General features: G+C 51.6%; 1 protein-coding gene across 2 annotated transcripts; it reads right to left on the bottom strand.

Moving 5' to 3' along the window:
- Positions 1-543: 543 nt before the first annotated feature.
- On the bottom strand, positions 544-15,854 carry ITGB2 (integrin subunit beta 2). 2 transcript variants are annotated; one of them, XM_040560822.1, is made up of 16 exons: positions 15,655-15,854; positions 8,571-8,637; positions 8,130-8,218; positions 7,673-7,856; positions 7,087-7,257; positions 6,583-6,824; positions 6,036-6,191; positions 5,340-5,435; positions 5,126-5,215; positions 4,663-4,803; positions 4,193-4,377; positions 3,116-3,360; positions 2,545-2,764; positions 2,234-2,439; positions 1,985-2,151; positions 544-1,709 (listed from the first exon to the last, which is right to left on the bottom strand). In XM_040560822.1, the coding sequence occupies exons 2-16, from the start codon at positions 8,632-8,634 to the stop codon at positions 1,644-1,646; spliced, it is 2,322 nt and encodes a 773-aa protein (XP_040416756.1). In that variant the 5' UTR covers positions 8,635-8,637; positions 15,655-15,854; the 3' UTR covers positions 544-1,643. The 2 variants fall into 2 exon arrangements, with proteins under 2 accessions (XP_040416756.1, XP_040416757.1); XM_040560823.1 differs by having other exon boundaries at positions 545-1,709; positions 8,571-8,667; positions 15,655-15,817.
- Positions 15,855-17,417: the final 1,563 nt, after the last annotated feature.

Raw genomic sequence — 17,417 nt, 5'->3', positions numbered from 1 at the left:
AGCCTCTGTCTGGGTACTTGGCAATGGGCATTGCATCAAAGACCCAGAGCCCTAGAGTGGTGCCTCTGGAGTCTTCACACAGCCAGGTGTGGGGTGCATGAGAGCTGCACTGAATCAGGGTCCTTGAGCCAAAAATAGCTGCAAACTGGGAAAGTCTGGGGGAAGTATCAGATGTGCTTTCCTTCTTACTCTGCCACAGACCTTGACAGTCATTGCTGGAGAACAGCTAAATGCCCCAAATTAACCTTTCATCTGATATTGTACAGCCACTCTTGTTTAAGGTGGTTTACGTGTAGCTGCTCATAGGCAAGGACAAGAACTGGTTTGCATCATTTTGTAAGCTGTTTTGGACTTGCAAGGGAGCACCTTTCAGGACATAGCTGCCAAATCAGATTAAAGATAGCGTGTTTCTCTAGCCAGTATCTTTCCCAAGCACTTCATCTGTGGGAGATGCTGGCATCCGTGATGGGACTTGGCTGAAGTTTTTTTGATATGTGCTTCAGCTGCTGCCCTAGCACCTGATTCTTAGTAGGACAGATGTATTTATATATTAATTTTTATTAACTTTAAACATATTCATAGGGCAAACAGAGATTTGACATAATATAGCTATATGCAAATTATTCCCAAACTTGAAGCAAATACAAACTGTACACATATTTCAAAATAATGGTGATGGCATAAGAGGAACTAGCTGCTGTGCAGAATTTGAAAAAGCACTGAGCTGGGGATGCTCTGTGTAATGCCAGGTCTTTTGCATTCCTGGTCCTGAGCATATCTGATGTAGATCTAGACCTGGAAGATGGTAGAAGAAGCTGTTGCTGAGGTCTGAGCTGCAGGCGATGTTTCACATGTTCATTACCTCTGGTGCTGATCTTCTATGGTTCAGATTGCTGCTCCTTTGCTTCCTTGTCATGCAGCAGTCTGAAGGCCTGCTGGAGGTAAGCCAAGCTTGCAGGAGCCCAGGTAGAAATGTGGAGGAGCCCGCAGTAGCTCTGAGAAGGGATCAACACTGAGGAGCAGCTGGTGATTTAGAAAAAAAATCAGTGCACGTTCCCTTGCTGCCCATCACCTCCAGGTACAGCAACATCCAGAGCAGACCCCCCCATCCTGGGGGCCCTCCACATCCTTCTCAGAAGTGAGTACTTTGGAAACGAGCTGCAAATGCAACAGTGGAGAGCAGTGAAGCAGGGGAAGGCTGGGCATGGAGGAGCCTTGGAGCAGAGCCTGCTAGAGCAGAAAGGAAATAGCAGTTTTGAAACCACAGCTGGAAGCACTATGTGCACTATGCTGTTTTTGGAACTTGATGTCTGAAGATCATGCCACAAGGCAAAGTTAGCTGAGACAGACGGTAACTGATATGGGAGCTATAGTATTTCCCTGCTGGTGAGACATGCTCTGCAGCCCTGTCCATGGCAAAGCTGCTGCTGTTCTCTCCTCCCAAAACACAACCAGCGAGCGCCATGCAGAGAGACAGGTGCCATGCAGACCCTCAGTCAGCACATGATGTGCTGGTGGCCTCTTGGAAGAAGGGAACAAACCAGCAGAATAAAGAAGAGGTGGGAGCCTTAGTTTGAGATTTCCTTAGCTTGGCAATTCCTTATTTAATGGGGAGGCCCAGTGCTGACAGGTGTTGCTCCACTTCATTGCCCATCGAATCTGGGGTTCACAACGGTGGTGGTGGCACTCTTGAATAGGGGATTATCAGCCTGGAGGGAAAAAGGTGAATGTCCCTCAGTGTTGTACAGTATTGGATTTTCAGCAGTGTGTTACCCACCCCTCCCTGACTTTGAATGATGCAGACAGCACTGGCAGCCCCAAGGTCAAGCAGTGGGAAGATCCAGGTCTGCAACACTCCGGGCACTGCCAGCCGTGGCTGCCTCTGCAAGAGATGTCCCTTCCGTGCCCATCTTCCCTGCATGCTCCCTGCATGCAGGTGTCCCAAGGCCCGGTGTGCCCCACTACTGCAGACAGATTCTCTTACGTCGTTCCACTTGGCCTTGGACTTCTCCTTCTCGAACCTGCGGTATTCCCGGCGGTCAAACAGCTCTGTCAAGAGCCGCCAGATCAGCAGGAGCACCAGGCCGATGAGAGCCACACCAGCAATGGTCCCACCTACAATCAGCGCGATGTTGGGAGGCTCCGGGCACTCTGTAGAGCAAACATAGACAATTCATCTGCAGCCCCTGGGAGAGCTGGTAGGGCAGGGGCACAAGGACTGGGGTGGGGGTACCTTTCTTAGGGTCAACAGTGACAGTGTACATCTCCTCTCCATCATCCTGGGACATGCGGAAGGAGATCCAGCAGTTCTTGGAGTCCTTCTCTCTGCACTGCCGGCTCCCTGCCTGTGACCCTTCAACATACTGGATGTTGCTGCAGGCCTCAGAGCAGTTCTTCTCCAGTGGCCCGCTCTGGAAGGCCTTGCACTCCACACAGGAGCTGCAACACAGGTGGCTGTGACTTATCTCCACAGCAGTGGCAGAGCCCCTCAGCCCAGCAGTGGCTGTCCCCACACCTGCCCCACCACTAAGCCCCATCACTCACACGTATTTGCTGCAGGGCGAGGGGCAGCCGGGGCACTCCTCACAGAACGGGGGCTGATAGCCCCCCCGGCACTGGCAGCGGTTGCAGTGGCAGGAGCCACGGAGGCTGCACTCCTTCCCCCGGATGTTCAAACAGCCTTCTGTCGACTTCTTGCACTGGCAGGCGCTGCCCTGGTAGTCAGACGTGCACCTGCACTTGCCACAGTCGCAGTGCCCGCGCTCTGTGGGGGGAAACCTTTCTGTTCATGGTCCTGCAAGGCTCAGGGCTGCCTACAGAGGAGGGGGCTGCAGGGAGCTGCCCTGACAATGCAACTTGTCTACTCTACCCACATGTTATCCAGAGGTATCTTCCCTGGTACACAGAGGATGGGTATGGGGGAAGAGTGAAAAGTGGGAGCTGGTCACTTTCTGCCAGCTCTGGCCACATCCTTGCTTGGAAGAAGCCACTGCGCTGGGACTAGGGCTGCCTTTCCAGGAGGGGTTTTGTGAGGGCAGCATGAAAATGTGCTTGTGCAGCTCAGGCACCGAGATGACCCTCCCTCTGCCCACGCTCAGGCAGCCCAGCTGCTCACCTGTGCCGCCACACAGGGAGCCATTGTGGAACTCGCAATTCATGTTGTCACACTCGCAGAAGGTGCCGTAGATCTGCTTGTTGGGCACGTCGCTGGTGTGGCAGACGCACTGCCCGCACACGCAGTCCCCTAGTCCTGAGCAGATGACTGAGCTGTTGTCCTTCCGGCAGCTGCCCTCCAGCTCTTTGCTGGTCTTGCCCTTGGTTTCGCACTCGCAGTTCTTCCCCGTGTAGCCCGAATTGCAGCTGCCGTGAGAGGAGAGGAGCAAGTCTGGGTCATCAGCTGCAAGAAATGCTGCAGAGCATGTGCAGGGCTGGGCTCAGACCTCAGCCAAAGTGGAGCAAATCTGGGACAGCCTCACCGGAAACAAACATGTCACCAGGCGTCCGCACCACCACGTGTTGGTGCTAATTCTGGGCAGCATGTCAGTGGGAGACCTCAGAAATGCTGCTCTCTGTGCTGGTTATATTTACAACACCAAACGGTTGCCCGGAAATCATTTTTATATTTATAATTTCCAAACCCTTGCAAGGAGATCTGAGTGTTTCCTGAGGAAACCCAGTCTTTTCCTCTCCCACTCACTGAAGGGCCATAAAGCAACAATTATGCTTAAAGATATACATGAACTGCAGCTCAGAAGTGAGATTTTAAAGAGCTTTCTACAGAAAGTTGCATCTGCTTGACAGATGGGCTGGTAGATGGTTGGATGGGTGGATAGTTGGATAGATAGAAGGGTGGTTGGATGTTTGGTTGGGCGGATGCATGGATGCACTTTGGAAAGCAGCAGAGACTCCACAAACAGAAGAGACCTCACTGTGTCCCCTGTCACCACGAGCTTTAACTGCTGCTCCAAATAAGAAAATTGGTTCAAAGCTTCAGGGCAAGCCCATGACTGACTGCCCAGTGTAAATCTCTCTGCTGAGCCCTCACCAGGCCCCACATCCTGCAGGCACAAAGTTGCTGTGAGGAACCAAGCACAGCACACAGCTGCCCTCGGCTTGGCCCAACAGCCCTCTCCTAGCAGCTCCCCAGTACTGGCCACATTTGAAATAATATTTTGGGTGGAACAGCACTCACCTGCAGATACCACAGACGATGTTGCCTTTTCCACTGCAGGCAGTTTGGTCAGGCTGCTCTCTGCAGTTGCAGTCACAGTTGCTGTCTAGGTGGACGGTGAGCGTGTCTGTGAAGCCCAGCGGCCGGATGGTGAAGGACTGGCTTTTGATACACTCCTTTGCCGTGACCTTCACTTTGAAAGTCACCTAGAAGGTGCGGAGTGAGAAAGGGAAGGGAAGGGAAGGGAAGGGCTGGAGACCATCAGATAGCTTCAGTAATAAGAGGGTGGTATCAGCCCTAGGCTGAGCGCACACACACACACATCCAGCACAATGGAGGATCCACCCCTCTCCCACTGTATTTCGGACACTTTGGACCTTAAATTCATGAGAACAAAAACTCTGGAACAACAGGCTGGGTTCCTGCAGTTAGACAGGAATGGCAGCAGGAACTTGCGAGCTGTATGGCATTCCTAATACAGGAGAACATACCTCATCATTGATCTTTACGTTGTCACACTGCCCTCTTGCTTCATCCGAGACTACCTTCTTTGTATTGCAGATGGAGTCATATTTGACATCCAGGACATCTGGCAGGGTGGAGTGGTCCAGGATGATCCGTGAGGAGAGGTTCTGTGAGGAAATGGTGGAGAGAGTGCAGTCAGCCCAAGAAGAGATAGAAGCAAGAGGATGGGGGCTTGCTTCCCCCAGCCCAGGGGACAAGGGCAGGGAGCACTCCAGGCCAGAGTCTCAGCTCCTGCAGTGGGGTGGGAATGGCAGGCAATGGCATCAGAGAGGTGAAAGCTTCTTGCTTGCCGTGGGCAGAGTGGCTCAGTGTGTCCCATCCCCTAAACCCCAGTTCCACCAGCTCTCTGATGATGAGGATACACGATGGGAACTTTTCCTTGCTTAAGTCCTGCCAGATAGGTAAAATACATCCTCATCCATCACTTACATTGTAGGCCACCTGAATGAGTTCAATTATGTTGCTGGAGTCCTCATTCAGCTCCCCCACTGCTGACTTTGGGATCATTTCACTGAGCTTCTGCCAATGGAGAGCAAAGGAGTGAGCAGTTTCCCCCATACAACAGCAATAGCAGGAGGACGGATGCACATCTGTCCTCACAGGGAAGGGCAGGAAGCACCTGAACCAACTGAAGTCTACTTACTTTGTAAACGTCTACCATCTTACTCGTGACAGCAAAAATGGGCTGAATGTTGTTTTCGGCAAGTTTCTGTACCAGCTGGCCAACAGAGGGGTAGTCCTGTGTGAGGAGAGGGGGCTGCACTGAGCGTGACCTCCCCCACCAGTAGGCAGGTGGGCCACCAGGGTTGTGCAGCCGCCATCCAGTCCCGGCACCACCAGCAGCTTGTGGCAGTGTGGCCACAAGGAAGCCTCGGCTCTGGCGCAGCTCTCTTCAGTTTTTAGGTTACGATGATCTTGTGGTCTCAGCGATATGCTTTTAAGTGACATTCTTTTCTGCTTGTGGGAATGAAGTTGAGGTAAAACACAGGGAGACTGCCACCTGAATGGTGATGTCTCCGGTTACCTCCATGCTACCTCGGAGGTCAGTGCCTGGCTTTTGCTGATACAGTTGCTGTGAGGAAGGTCACACAGAGAACCCCAAACAGCAATTCGTTGCCTGATGCTGAGTGGTGAAACAGAGGCGTGAGCTGGGGCACCCAAGGCAGAATTGCCTCTGCTCCCAGGGTGCACTGTATCCATCACCCTGCCACACTGGGGCAGGCTCCTGGGGCCCCGCAGGGGCTGTCAGCTTCCACTGCAGAGGTAACAGGAGCTGCCCCCATGGGCTGAGGGTGCGGAGCCACTGAGCAAACCCGGAAACACAGCCTGGAGTACTTACAAACTCATTGCTCTTTTTATACATGTTGTCCTCCAAGTGGCACTGGCCGTCGTTGGGGGTCAGAATGGCCCCGAGCTTGCCATCACCAGCGAAGTGGAAGCCGTCATCGGTAGCGTACACCAGCAAGCGCGTCACATTGCGCCAGCCAATCAAGTCCTGCAAGTGGCATGGACAGCACTGAGACCTGTCCCTGAGCAGGGCTGGGGCCATGGTGCCTGGGCATGGCACTGCTGTTGCCAAAGAATGGGACGCGTCAGCCATGGCAAGGGGTGGAGGGTATGGAGGAGGATTACAGGGATCAGATTCAGGAGGCTCTGGATTGAAATGCTCTCTTGTACCCAGCCTGGGCATAACCTGCCCGGCTGCCAAATTAGTACTTTCACATGGACTGCAGGCCTGAAATTACACAATGTGTATCTGCAGCCTGCCTGGAGAGGGACAGAGCCAGCTCTTGATGAAGGAACCGTAAGCAGAGGCAGCAGACCTCACACCTGCCCACAGCTGCAGCGAGCAGGGAGGACATGGCGCTAGCCCATTAGGGACTCACCCCACACACTGCTGCCTGCATCATGGCATCCAGCCCCCCCTCTGGGGCATCCAGGTTCCCGGAGATGAACTGCTTCCCCACTTCGCTCTCAAACTTCTTAGCATTGTCGGTCAGTGAGAGGATGTGCTTGAAGGCGAAGGGAGGCTGGCACTGCTTGTCCTTGTTGGGGCAAGGGTTCTGCAGCTTCTCAGGGTGTGTGTTGACGAAGGGCAGAACTGTCTTGTCCACGAAGGAGCCAAAACCTAGGGTGCCCAGGACCGCAGTATTAGGGGCAAAAGCAGGTAGGGGCTAGTGGTTGTCCCCATGGCACTGGGCATGGACAACCTCCTGCTCCCATGTGGGGTGCCAAGTATGCATACACATCCCTTGCCCTGGCATGCTCTCCAGCTTGGCAGAGGATGGCTCACACTTCCTGCATCCCGCATTCTGCTCTGCCCTCCAGCAAAGCATGGCTCTTCCCAGCAGCAAACAGCTGTGTGGGGGCCCTGTGCCAGACAGGCTCACCTATGCGTCGAGAGGGTGTGGTACTCTCCAGTGCTCTGAGCAGTTCCCCTCCCAGCTTCTTCACTTTCTCTAAGTCATCCAGCATAGAGTAGGAGAGGTCCATGAGGTAGTAGAGATCAATGGGGTACCCCAAGGCACGGCGAAACTTCACATCAAATACAGCGGGCTGCCCTGTGGGACGGGGACAGCAGGATCAGCAGCTGTGCTGTGCAGGGTCATATCTTGCCTCATCACCCACCCCGTGCTGGGATCCTTCTCTCTTTGGGAGGAAATGTGGAGGAAACGTGACCTACAACATGCATCAGCATAGCTACATGCTCCATCCTTGCCCTCTCTGAGCTGTCACCTGTCTTCACATCTTCACTGGGGCTTTTCCTCTGGGACTCCTCAGCTTCTGTAATTCCCTTCTCTCCAGGAGGGCCCTCAGTTCCCCTGCAGGAGCGATCTCTTGCCAACAGCCCATTCAGTTTTGAAGCGGGGTGGGTGGGCAAAAAGCATGTGTAACAAATGCTGGCCAGCTCTAGTTGCTACCCAGCTGAGCCTGGAGGTGAGCAGAAGATTATTACCAACACTGCAGAAACCATACCTATCCTCAGCTTCAGGTGCACCTCCTGGGGAGTCAGCTGTATATCATTGCTCAATGCATTGTCTTGTGTCCTTCTAATTTCACTGACTGGAAACTCAATCTCGCTCTGTGGGCATCCCTTCTGCTGCAGTTGCTCTCTGGTGTCGCAGCGGATGGAGTCCGGCTCACCAGCTTTGGTGAAATTCTGTGTGTTGCAACATCAACAGGAAAAATCAGAGGAGTGGGAGATAAGTAGGCACACTACCACACTACCCAGCTCCCGAACCATGTCTGTTGGGTCTCTGGGATATTGGTGGAGAAAGGAAGGCTGAAGCCCTCCTGACCTCATCAAGCAGGTAGGGCATGAAACTCCCCCAGGATGCTGTCCACCTGCTCCGCCACGGAGTAGGCCCGCACTAGTACAGCACGCAGGGTGGCTCTCCATTCACTGACAGTATGGGGGGCTACATGGACCTACCGGCTTCTTGCACCAGGCACAGCCAGGGCCAGATTGGATGCAGTCCTTGCATGTCCCCACCTTGATCTTGGGGCACTCCATGGTGAAGGCTGAAACAGGGAGAAGATGAGTTTGATATGGTGGGACACCCAGGAGAAGCCAGTCTGCCCCAGCAGCAGCTGTGGGGTGCTCAGACTCCCAGCAGTGGGCACCCACACTGTCTAACCGCCTTGAGCCCACTTAGCCTAGAAGACCTATGCTGGAGGCCCTGTCTTGCTGTCCCTTGGCCAGGCGGGCTTGAGTTAACACCCGATCCTGGGAAACGCAGGGCTGACCCTTGCATGGCTCTCAGTGCCATGTTTAGTGCCATGTTGGTGCCTGCCTCCAGTTGCCTCCAGCACTGTCTCATTTCCCATGTTAGGTGCCAGGATAAGGCAGGGAGGAAGGACAGGTGGGACTCACCCATTGTCACCAGCAGCAGCACCCAGGTCACTGCTGGAAGCCAGAAGCAGCAGTCACGTGTCATTTTCTGCAAGACAAAAGGCACCCCTGTGACAGCCTGGCATACAGCAGCCACAGGGAAGGGAGACGTCAAACCCAATAGAAAGTGGCTGCAAAGGATGGTGGCACCAGGTGGATGTCTCTTTCCCGCTGCAGAGTAGGTCCTGAGAGAGTGCCCTCTATGAGAGCTCACATGCTCTTAGAAAAATAAGTCGGTCGGCAATTAAATACATCTTTTTGACTAAATGCAAAAGTCAGCAGGGCGGGAACTTGCACTGTGTCAGTACGCATTCAGCTAAACTGCTACATAGCTTGAGGTGGTATTTATCCAGACTCTTTTACATCTGTGTTTACACATATATGCAATACTGGAAAATCTCAAGCACTACATTTAGTTTTTACTAGATGTGAAGTTTTCAGCTTCTGTGTTAAGCTACATTTGGATGGAAATTGGAGATAAAATAAACAAAAGAAGCCTTTTGATGAATTAACTAACAGCACAGAAAAGAAGTCTGTTTGTACTTTCTATACATTTAACTAATACATCAAGGAAATTAAATATTTCATGTAGTGAATTAATATAAGTTGTCCTGCTGAGGGTTTCCAACAAGCAGTACAAACCTTAAATACAATTTTGGGATAAGTGCTGGAAAAGAAAACTTCTAACCCCCTTTCTCATTACTGCCGGCTTTAACTTTAAATGAGCTGAACTAGTCCAACTGGCCAAAATAACAGAAAAATGCTCTCTTACGCCGCAGAAAGGCTCCCACAGCATGCACCACCCTACTAGGACTAGGGACCAGGCAGCTCTGATGAGGGGAGAGCGGAAGGGAAAGAGCAAATGCTTCTCCTTCTCCACAGGGAGAAACTGATGCTATTTCGAAGAGAGACTGAGAAACTTTACACAGCGTTTCCTTCCCTGGCTCGCGTTTTTCATCCATGCTGGATGAGAGAGGCTGGTGGCACCTTCCCACCCGCATGCCTGTGAGCCCTGTGGCACATGTGCTGTACAAGATGGGTCACACGCCCATGGGTGCCATGTCCCATCTCGTGGGCGAGGCCACTGAAGGGAAGTGGAGAGACTCACTCCAGCTGCCTGGTGGCATCCAGTCTGCCAGTGTGGCAACCACTGGACTAGCTCTTGTGCAAGTGTGCAGGATGAAGAGGAAGGGCAGGATGCTGGCATCAGATCCATGCTGTTCTAGAGCAGCAGGGAGGGGGCTGGGGGGGTGACACCATGGGTGGAGGTTTTGCACATCTCTGTGCACAGAGATTGCACATCTCTGACCAGTGTGCAGGAAAGGACACCCAGCACATCGTCCAGGGCTCCTGCAAGCCCCCAGGTGCTTGTTGTCCTCAAGGCACAACTTGTGCTGTAACACCAGCAGTTCATAGCATGATTGAAATCCTTGTTCTCAAACTTGTTTTCCAGGTGCAAATTGTTCTAGCTGCTCACACTACTTGTTTCTTGTTCCAAAGTACATCTCCTGATTCCAGAAACTAATGTTAGCCATCCAGTGGCTAAATTGTTCTCAGGAATCAGCAGAAATGTGAGCTGGTAAGCAACGAGCATGCAGCACCCTGGGCTGCTGTGGAGGACACAGTGGAGGTGTACTGCCACCACCTACTTGCAGTGTGCTGAAGCAGGGCAGGAATAAGTTGACATGAGCCTGCATGCTTCTTAGTGTGGCCACTCTGGACTGCACCAGGAGCAGTGGTTTTACCATGCTGTTGATAAAGTCATGGTCATTATCACCATTGTTTCTCATAACAGCTTTCCCCCAGCACAGTTCTAGAGCAAAACCCAACAGAGTTGCGGCCTTACAACATGGACATATTCGGGTGAATGAGAAAAGAGAAATTTGTTAAAAAAGGAAAAAGGAAAAAAAAAAGCACAGAGAAACAATAAACATTTCCCTTTTTTACAGTATTAGACACAGCATCAGAAAGACAGTTCATTGGTTTTGTAATAGCTCTTACACTGCCCTGAGCAACCAAATAGCCCCTCCCTGGTTCCTGCAAGTGCTGTAAAGCGCCATCAGCTTCTCCTGTGAACCTGCCAAACTGAGCAGCTCTGAGTGAAAAGGAAACGAGAGGCGAGATAAACTTTCAAAAGGTGCTGAGGCCAGACTGGTAAATACGGCTGCTCAGATCTGCTGCTGAAGCGTGAGAATGTCTCTGTTTAGCTTCTCAGGTGCTGTAGGGCACCAGAGAAGTCAAGGATGATGCTGGTCAGCCTTGAATAAAGGTCTGGTCTACTCCTGGGCACATAAAGACCAGATGCACCCTATTAGCTCTATGAGGCTGCTGAGGGAGATAGATGGGTGTCATTCTGTGACAATTGCACAGTGAGGTTTGGTGCCTAGCTGTCCTATGGACTCAGAGATGTGACTGGATTGCAACGGCTGGCTGCCACCATGGCGTATAGTGGAAGTCATCTGGATGTGAAGATCTGCAGCCTTGGGAGACCCATGTTGGAGCCAACCTCCCCAGCAGCACTCCAACAGCAGTGTCACCTCACACCTGCACATACCAGGTCAAACCCCTGTGGTGACACAGCACAGGACTCTATTCTGCTGTGCTATTTTGTCAAGCAAACATGCACACTGCAGCCCCATCCTTGCCTGTGACTATGCCCCTTGTGTCTCTGCGGGCATTCCACAGGTAACAAGCCAGGGGCGAAGAGTGCCTGGGCCGTGTAAGCATTTCCCAAACATTCCCACATCTATTATTTTTCTAGTTCCTAATGGATCAACTCATTTTTAGCTGCTTTAAATGTCATGGTAAGGTATGAATTGAGCCCACGTGATGGCCTGGTCTCCACCAGACCACAGGCGTGAAACACACTTGCCACTTGCACATTGCTTAGCTGGCCAAAGAACACATTTTTGTCACCTCCAAATTCTGTCAGCACTTCTTAGGCTTGCAGGTAACAGGTAAAAGTTGTTAAAGTCATGAAAGGTAAAGGGTCTTCCCAGCCCTGCAGTAACCTACAGCTGCCTCTCTCCAGGTCTGTAAGAAAACATATTCATCTCCCTGCTCCTTCTTGCACTGTTAAAGGCAGATTTATTACTGGCAGAGATCCTTGTTCTGGTGGGAGTGCAGTGAGGTAACCTGGGACAAGGTGTGCCCAATGCTCAGAAGGTCACAGTGCGCTCTGGTGGTGCCCAGGGGTGAAGAAAATGCATGAGCTCGTATTTCTGCAAAGCCTTTGTTGCAAGAGGAGAAACAGGGACAACAGAGACAGACTGTGCCCCCGCAATAGCTATGGTGCTGTCAGGAGCGAAGAGCCTCTCCCACCCTCGTTTCTTGCAACACTCCCCTGACTGACACCCAAATGTGTCTAACTTGTCTCCAGTGCTTCTACAAGCCACAAGGCTGGTCCTTCTCTCTGTTAAGCTCTATTTTTAAAGGTAAAGCAAAGAGCTGTAGATGTTTTTCCTGCTACTACTAAAGTTGGCTTAGGTCTGGGGAGGCAGCTGTGAGGGGGAGGTGCAGGAGGGCATTTGAGGGAGACAGTGGTGCTGGGAGCTGCCTTAGAAAGGCAGAGAGCCTGGGGGCCTCCCTTGTTGTGGGGTCAGAAGGGATTTGGCCTTGTGAGCTCAGGATGGTGATGCTTGCAGTCAGGTTGCTCTGCAGGAGTAGGTGCAGAAGGATAAACTCTTCATGTTCTCACAAGCTGGCTCCTGCTGGGTTTCACAGCTGGTGCACCTCTTGTCTGCCTCTTAGAATGACTCCTCATGCCAGCTTTCTCCCTCTTCTGGAAGAAAAAGCCTTTGATTGTGTGTGACTTATTTAAGCCGGGGTGAGGGGAGCTTGTATAAGCCTCAGCTGTGGACTGAGGCTCTGTGAGCATCTTGCGCTTGTCTTGCTGGAACTAGTAGGTTCATACTTACAGGTTCACCCCATAAAAGGGAGTGGGTCTCCAATTACAACGGGATTAAAAAAATCCTCCCAGTCTGCAGAAATAGATTGGGAACCTCAATGTAAACCCAGCTCTGTTTGCTAATGAATTTTATACTGTAGGGTTAATTTTCTGGACTGGATTTGGATGCCTTTATAACGTTAACAGTTGTTTCTTTCCCCACAGCAGGGGTGTAAAGGGGAGAACAGCAGCAGAAAGTGTATTGCTTCCTTTTCTTCTGCTGCGGTGGGAAGTTATTCACTGCTATGTGGGTGGATGAGTATGTATGTGACGTAGGGTGTCCTTCAAAGGGAACAAATGGGGCTTCTGCTTTTGTCTGCCTCTTCACAGCACTCAGAGAAGGGTTTCTGTCTGACTGTGTTAGGAGGCCACAGGCAGAGGCCCCTGCAGCATGTTCTCCATCTGCATTTGCCATCCATGTGGCTCAGTCCCGGACTTGCATTGCCATGGCTGGTTCCACGTGCATTGCTCTTGCCTGTCCTTTGCTGGGGACAGGTTTGTTTCTCCCCTCTCTCTCAAAAGTTACAGCAAGCAGAGGGATGCACACAGCTCATCCTCCTGCTTGGCAGGTTCTGCGAGACAGGCAGTGTGAAGGCAGCCCCAGGGGACATGTGCAAGGACAGCCCCAGGTGCTGTTATCCCACATGTTGGCAGGAGCAAACCTGAGCAAGGCAGCCTCATGGGGCACCTGGCGGGTGCTGGGGTGCTGCTGGGATGGAGCAGGCTGGAGAGCAGCACTGGGTAGCAAGCTGGGATTTATAAATAGGTCTGAAGGGGAAGTGTCAAAGCTAGCTGCAGTCTCATTGCTATAAATAAGACAGGCGTTCAACAGCAGAGATGGGTGTTGCGGTCCTTTGTCTGTAAATCTCTGTCGCTGCTTTGCTAATTGTCTATGTTTTCTTGTGAAATAGGAGGATGGTCTCCCATGTGCAGTACCCTGGAAGGACTCTTAGAACATTTGCACCATCTGCCTGTGACAGTGAGGCTGCCATACACGTGTCATAATGAGTGGTGTGGGGCGCAGCAAGGTGGGGAGGTAGATGTCACTTCTTTTGCTTAGTTTGGGCAAGATGGATAGTTTCCATCAAGGCAGACAGACATACACAGGGCTAATCTCTGGCTGAGACAGATGCATCCCCTCCGTGCAAAATATGTGTGTGCATATGTGTATATATATATATACACACATCTATTTCTATGTATGTATGTGTATATATACACATACAAAAGTAGCCTTGCAGACCCTGCAAGGCTACTTTTATTTATATATATATATATACACACACATCTATCTCTATGTATGTATGTGTATATATATAAATAAAAGTAGCCTTGAAGGGTCTGCCTGCATCATCTATCTCTATCTATCTATCTATCTATCTATCTATCTATCATTGCTTATATAGAGATAGGTAAATATGGATATATAAAACAGCCTTTCAGGGTCTGCCTGGATCACTGATCAGAGCCTCCTGCTGTCACCAGTGCCAATGTCCTGTTGCGCTTGTCCTAGACTAACCAGGGACATGTTTACCCACACACTGTTTAGGAACAGACAAGCTGTTTCTTGTGTCCTTGGTGCTTTCTGACTGCAAGCTTCCTGGCGAGCATCCCACCCTTTGGCAGTGGCATGGAGAAGTAGTTTGCCTCCTGCCTGTGGTGACCCAGACTGGGGCACCTGCCCAGCCACCTCCGATCCTGGCACAAGGGGCTGTGCTGAGAGACACAGGAGAGAGGCCGCAGATGTGGAAGACTTCTACTGTCTCATGTTTCAAGCAATGTGTCCTTCTCTGATAAAATAAGTCAGGCATCATGATCACTAGCCCACTGAGGTCACTTGCAGTTGAAATAGCCCTGGGATGAGTAATGGTCGGCAGAGTGTAAAACCACCAAGTAAAGCAGGATGTGAAAACCGTGGTAGAAAAATGCAACATTTATAACTCTCATACTTTTCAGCAGCTATGTACCAGCACCCGTGTCAGCCGCATGGCGCAGTATCTCTGTGAACATTTGTGAGTTTGCTTTTCATCTCCCTGTGAGGCTGGGAGACAGCCTTTTAAAAATCATCGAAAATGGAAGTTTGTCTGCTTTAGTCTGATTCAAAACTGAACAGTGGCAGTCTGTCTGGCCTCTCCATAACACGTGGGGTGTACTTCGTATGCCCTACATTTTCCTTTTGCTGCATTAGCGAGCAAGCTTCTGCCTGTGTATCTGAGACTTGGCGAAGGACTTGCTCTACCCAGGGAAAGCTCACCTGCAGCCTCTGCTGCTTTCCCTGCCTCTGCCATGCATTTTCAGTGGCCATTTGCAGAAGGTGATGCATACAGAGAGAGATGAAGGAGAAGAGCAAGGATCTCACCCGCTCCTGGCTCTTTTTCCTGACCTTCCCTGGCAAAGGCATCCTCATTTAGCAAGCCCTGATGGGACAGACCATTTGCAACTGTTTTGCCACCAACCCCTACTCACAATAAAGTCAAGGTTGTTCATAGGTGCAAGGTGTGACCTGCACTCAGGGAAAGTTCCTCTGTGCCTGTGTGCCAGCAATGGCACTGCACCAAGCCTCCTGTCATCCTTGTGCCACACCATCCCATCACATGCTGGCTCCCTCACCCCATCTGAGCGATCACGTCCTGCAGCCACACAGGAGTGACCAGGGGACGGGGGCTGCTCTGGGTGGCTCCCACACAGGAGCTGGTGCGGCCCCCAGCAGTTATTTGGAAGGGTGCAATGGGATCACCCTGGGTCAGAGCAGGAGCATGCTGTACTGCACCAACTCCCTTCTGCTTTCCAGGCCCACAGGCAGGTGAGGAAGGAGCTGTTGTGGGTCCGACACCTGCCCATAATAACCACCTGTACTTCCAGGCTCACTCCTACCTCCGAAAGCAGATATGTTGCAGACCAGGCAAGTCTGCCTTTGGCAAGGCTGCGCTTGACCAGAGGGAGCGATGAGCCCCGTGGCTGTACATCAAGCTGCAGCACACCCAAGCACTTGCCTGACAGGAGGTTGGATTAAGAATTATGAAACAAATTCACTGGAAACTCCTTGGCTACGAAACTGCTTTGTCACCCATTTGCCTCCCCCAAGAAAGGAGGTGTACAAAACCAAAATGTAATACTTGCCTCGCATCAAGCCCTCTCTGCGGCTCCTCTGCTGGGACTGAAGTGAGGCTGGTGGTCCTCAAGCTCTCTAGCTTGGCTGGGAGCAGCAGCTGGTCATTGGGAGCTCTGCACTGTGCAGATCTTTCCTCCTTCTGTCTTGTTGCTGGCTAGGGGAGAAAGGAGGAAGTCAGAGTGGTGGCTGTGGGCGGGTGCCTTCCCGAAACCCAACTTGCCCTGCGCACCCCGGTTAAGGCCGAGCCCCACCCCTGGACCCCATGCCCCAGCCCGCCTGGTGAAGGGACCTTCCAAAAATGCCCATTTCTGGTTTTGCACAGATCACCAGAAACAGTGCAGTGGGCAAGCAAGGCTGGTATTGGGGAAACTGGAAAACTGGTCCCATGGGGAGCTGCTGGTACCCTTGGCTTGGGAGGCAGGGGAGCGAGGTCTCCTCTTCAGCCCCAGCCTGGCTCTGGTGTTTTTTGCCTCACAGGTGAGCTGCTGGTGTGGCAGGGCTGGACAGGTCCTTCCTGTTTGAAGGAGGATGCCAGTGCTGCTCTCACCATGGCAAAGCTCAGTTTATGACGTGTTTTTTTGAGCAGCCTTCAGATTTTGACATACAGGCTGCAGTTACTCCTCCCAGCACACCCACAGCTGAATTTCCCTAAGCAGAGAGGAACTGACACCAAGCAACTATCTCTTAACCTCTTCAGGGTGCTAAAGGAAAAAATACATGGTGTCTTAATTTTTTTAGATAATTAATGTGGGACTCTTGTTATCTGCTTTGTAGGTTTTAGCTGCAGGGGTTGCATCTGTTGGCCTTTCACAGCTTTAGTGAGGACTGGTTTCAAAAGCTGGTATAAAGTGTGCGCAAGGTGTGCTCATTATGAATAGTGGCAGTATACTGCAGCACGCTGCCGTCTCAGTTCCAGCAAGGTCATGTTAAGTGACTTTGATGCATTTTGGGGCATCTATGCATGCCCTACAGTTATGGAGCTTGGCTTACTTTCCCTGAAGCTCCTGCAGCAAGTGTACAGAATCACAAAGCCAGCAGCAAATTTCAGAGCTCTGACAAATGTTCTACATGTTACGTTTTTATTAAGGAAGACAACTGCAGGGCTCTGAGCTAGTTTCCTCATGGCCAGGCACCAGGGATAGCTGCAATGCCCCACATTCAGGAGCATCAGCATGGCTGTAGCCTCGCTGGTGCAGTGGGATGGCATGGATGGAGCTGGGAAAGCTGGCAGAGCTTCTGATTGTGCTGTGGACCTGGAAGAGGAAGTGTGGGCAAGTGAGAGGAACTGTTGTAATTCTTACTTTGACCTTGCATCCTGTGTAACTCCTTACTGGGCTGCTGTTTTCTCTTCCATTCCTTCATTGGCTTTGCCAACTCTTTCTGCCCTGCTGACAAAGGGTCAAGTGAAGGGTGTAGGATTGCCAGGGCAGTGGGGAGCTCCAGATGTGGGCACATGATGAGTCCCTGTAGCACAGAGCTGGAGCTTGCTGGTGTTTCCCCCATCCTGCTGGGCTGCTCCTCATGCTCTCTTGCAGCCTGGCCTGGGTTGATATCCACAGCAAAGCATTGTCCAGAACACTTCCCAAGGAACCTTAACCTCCTTCCCCCTCCCCCTCCCCCCCCCCCACCAGGCACATCAGTGCTGGTAGCTCATTAGTCCAGGCTATTTATTGTGTGCATTAGCCAACCCATAGTTAATCTCATAGTTAATGAGTTATTGAAATGCAGCTGGGGGACAATGCAGTCACAGGTCACAGCCAACATGGGTTCG

This window comes from Cygnus olor, chromosome 6 (genome assembly GCF_009769625.2).
Source record: "Cygnus olor isolate bCygOlo1 chromosome 6, bCygOlo1.pri.v2, whole genome shotgun sequence".
Classification (NCBI taxonomy): domain Eukaryota; kingdom Metazoa; phylum Chordata; class Aves; order Anseriformes; family Anatidae; genus Cygnus; species Cygnus olor.
The sequence above is the reverse complement of the archived record's forward strand: the minus strand, read 5'-3'. Positions and strand labels throughout refer to the sequence as shown.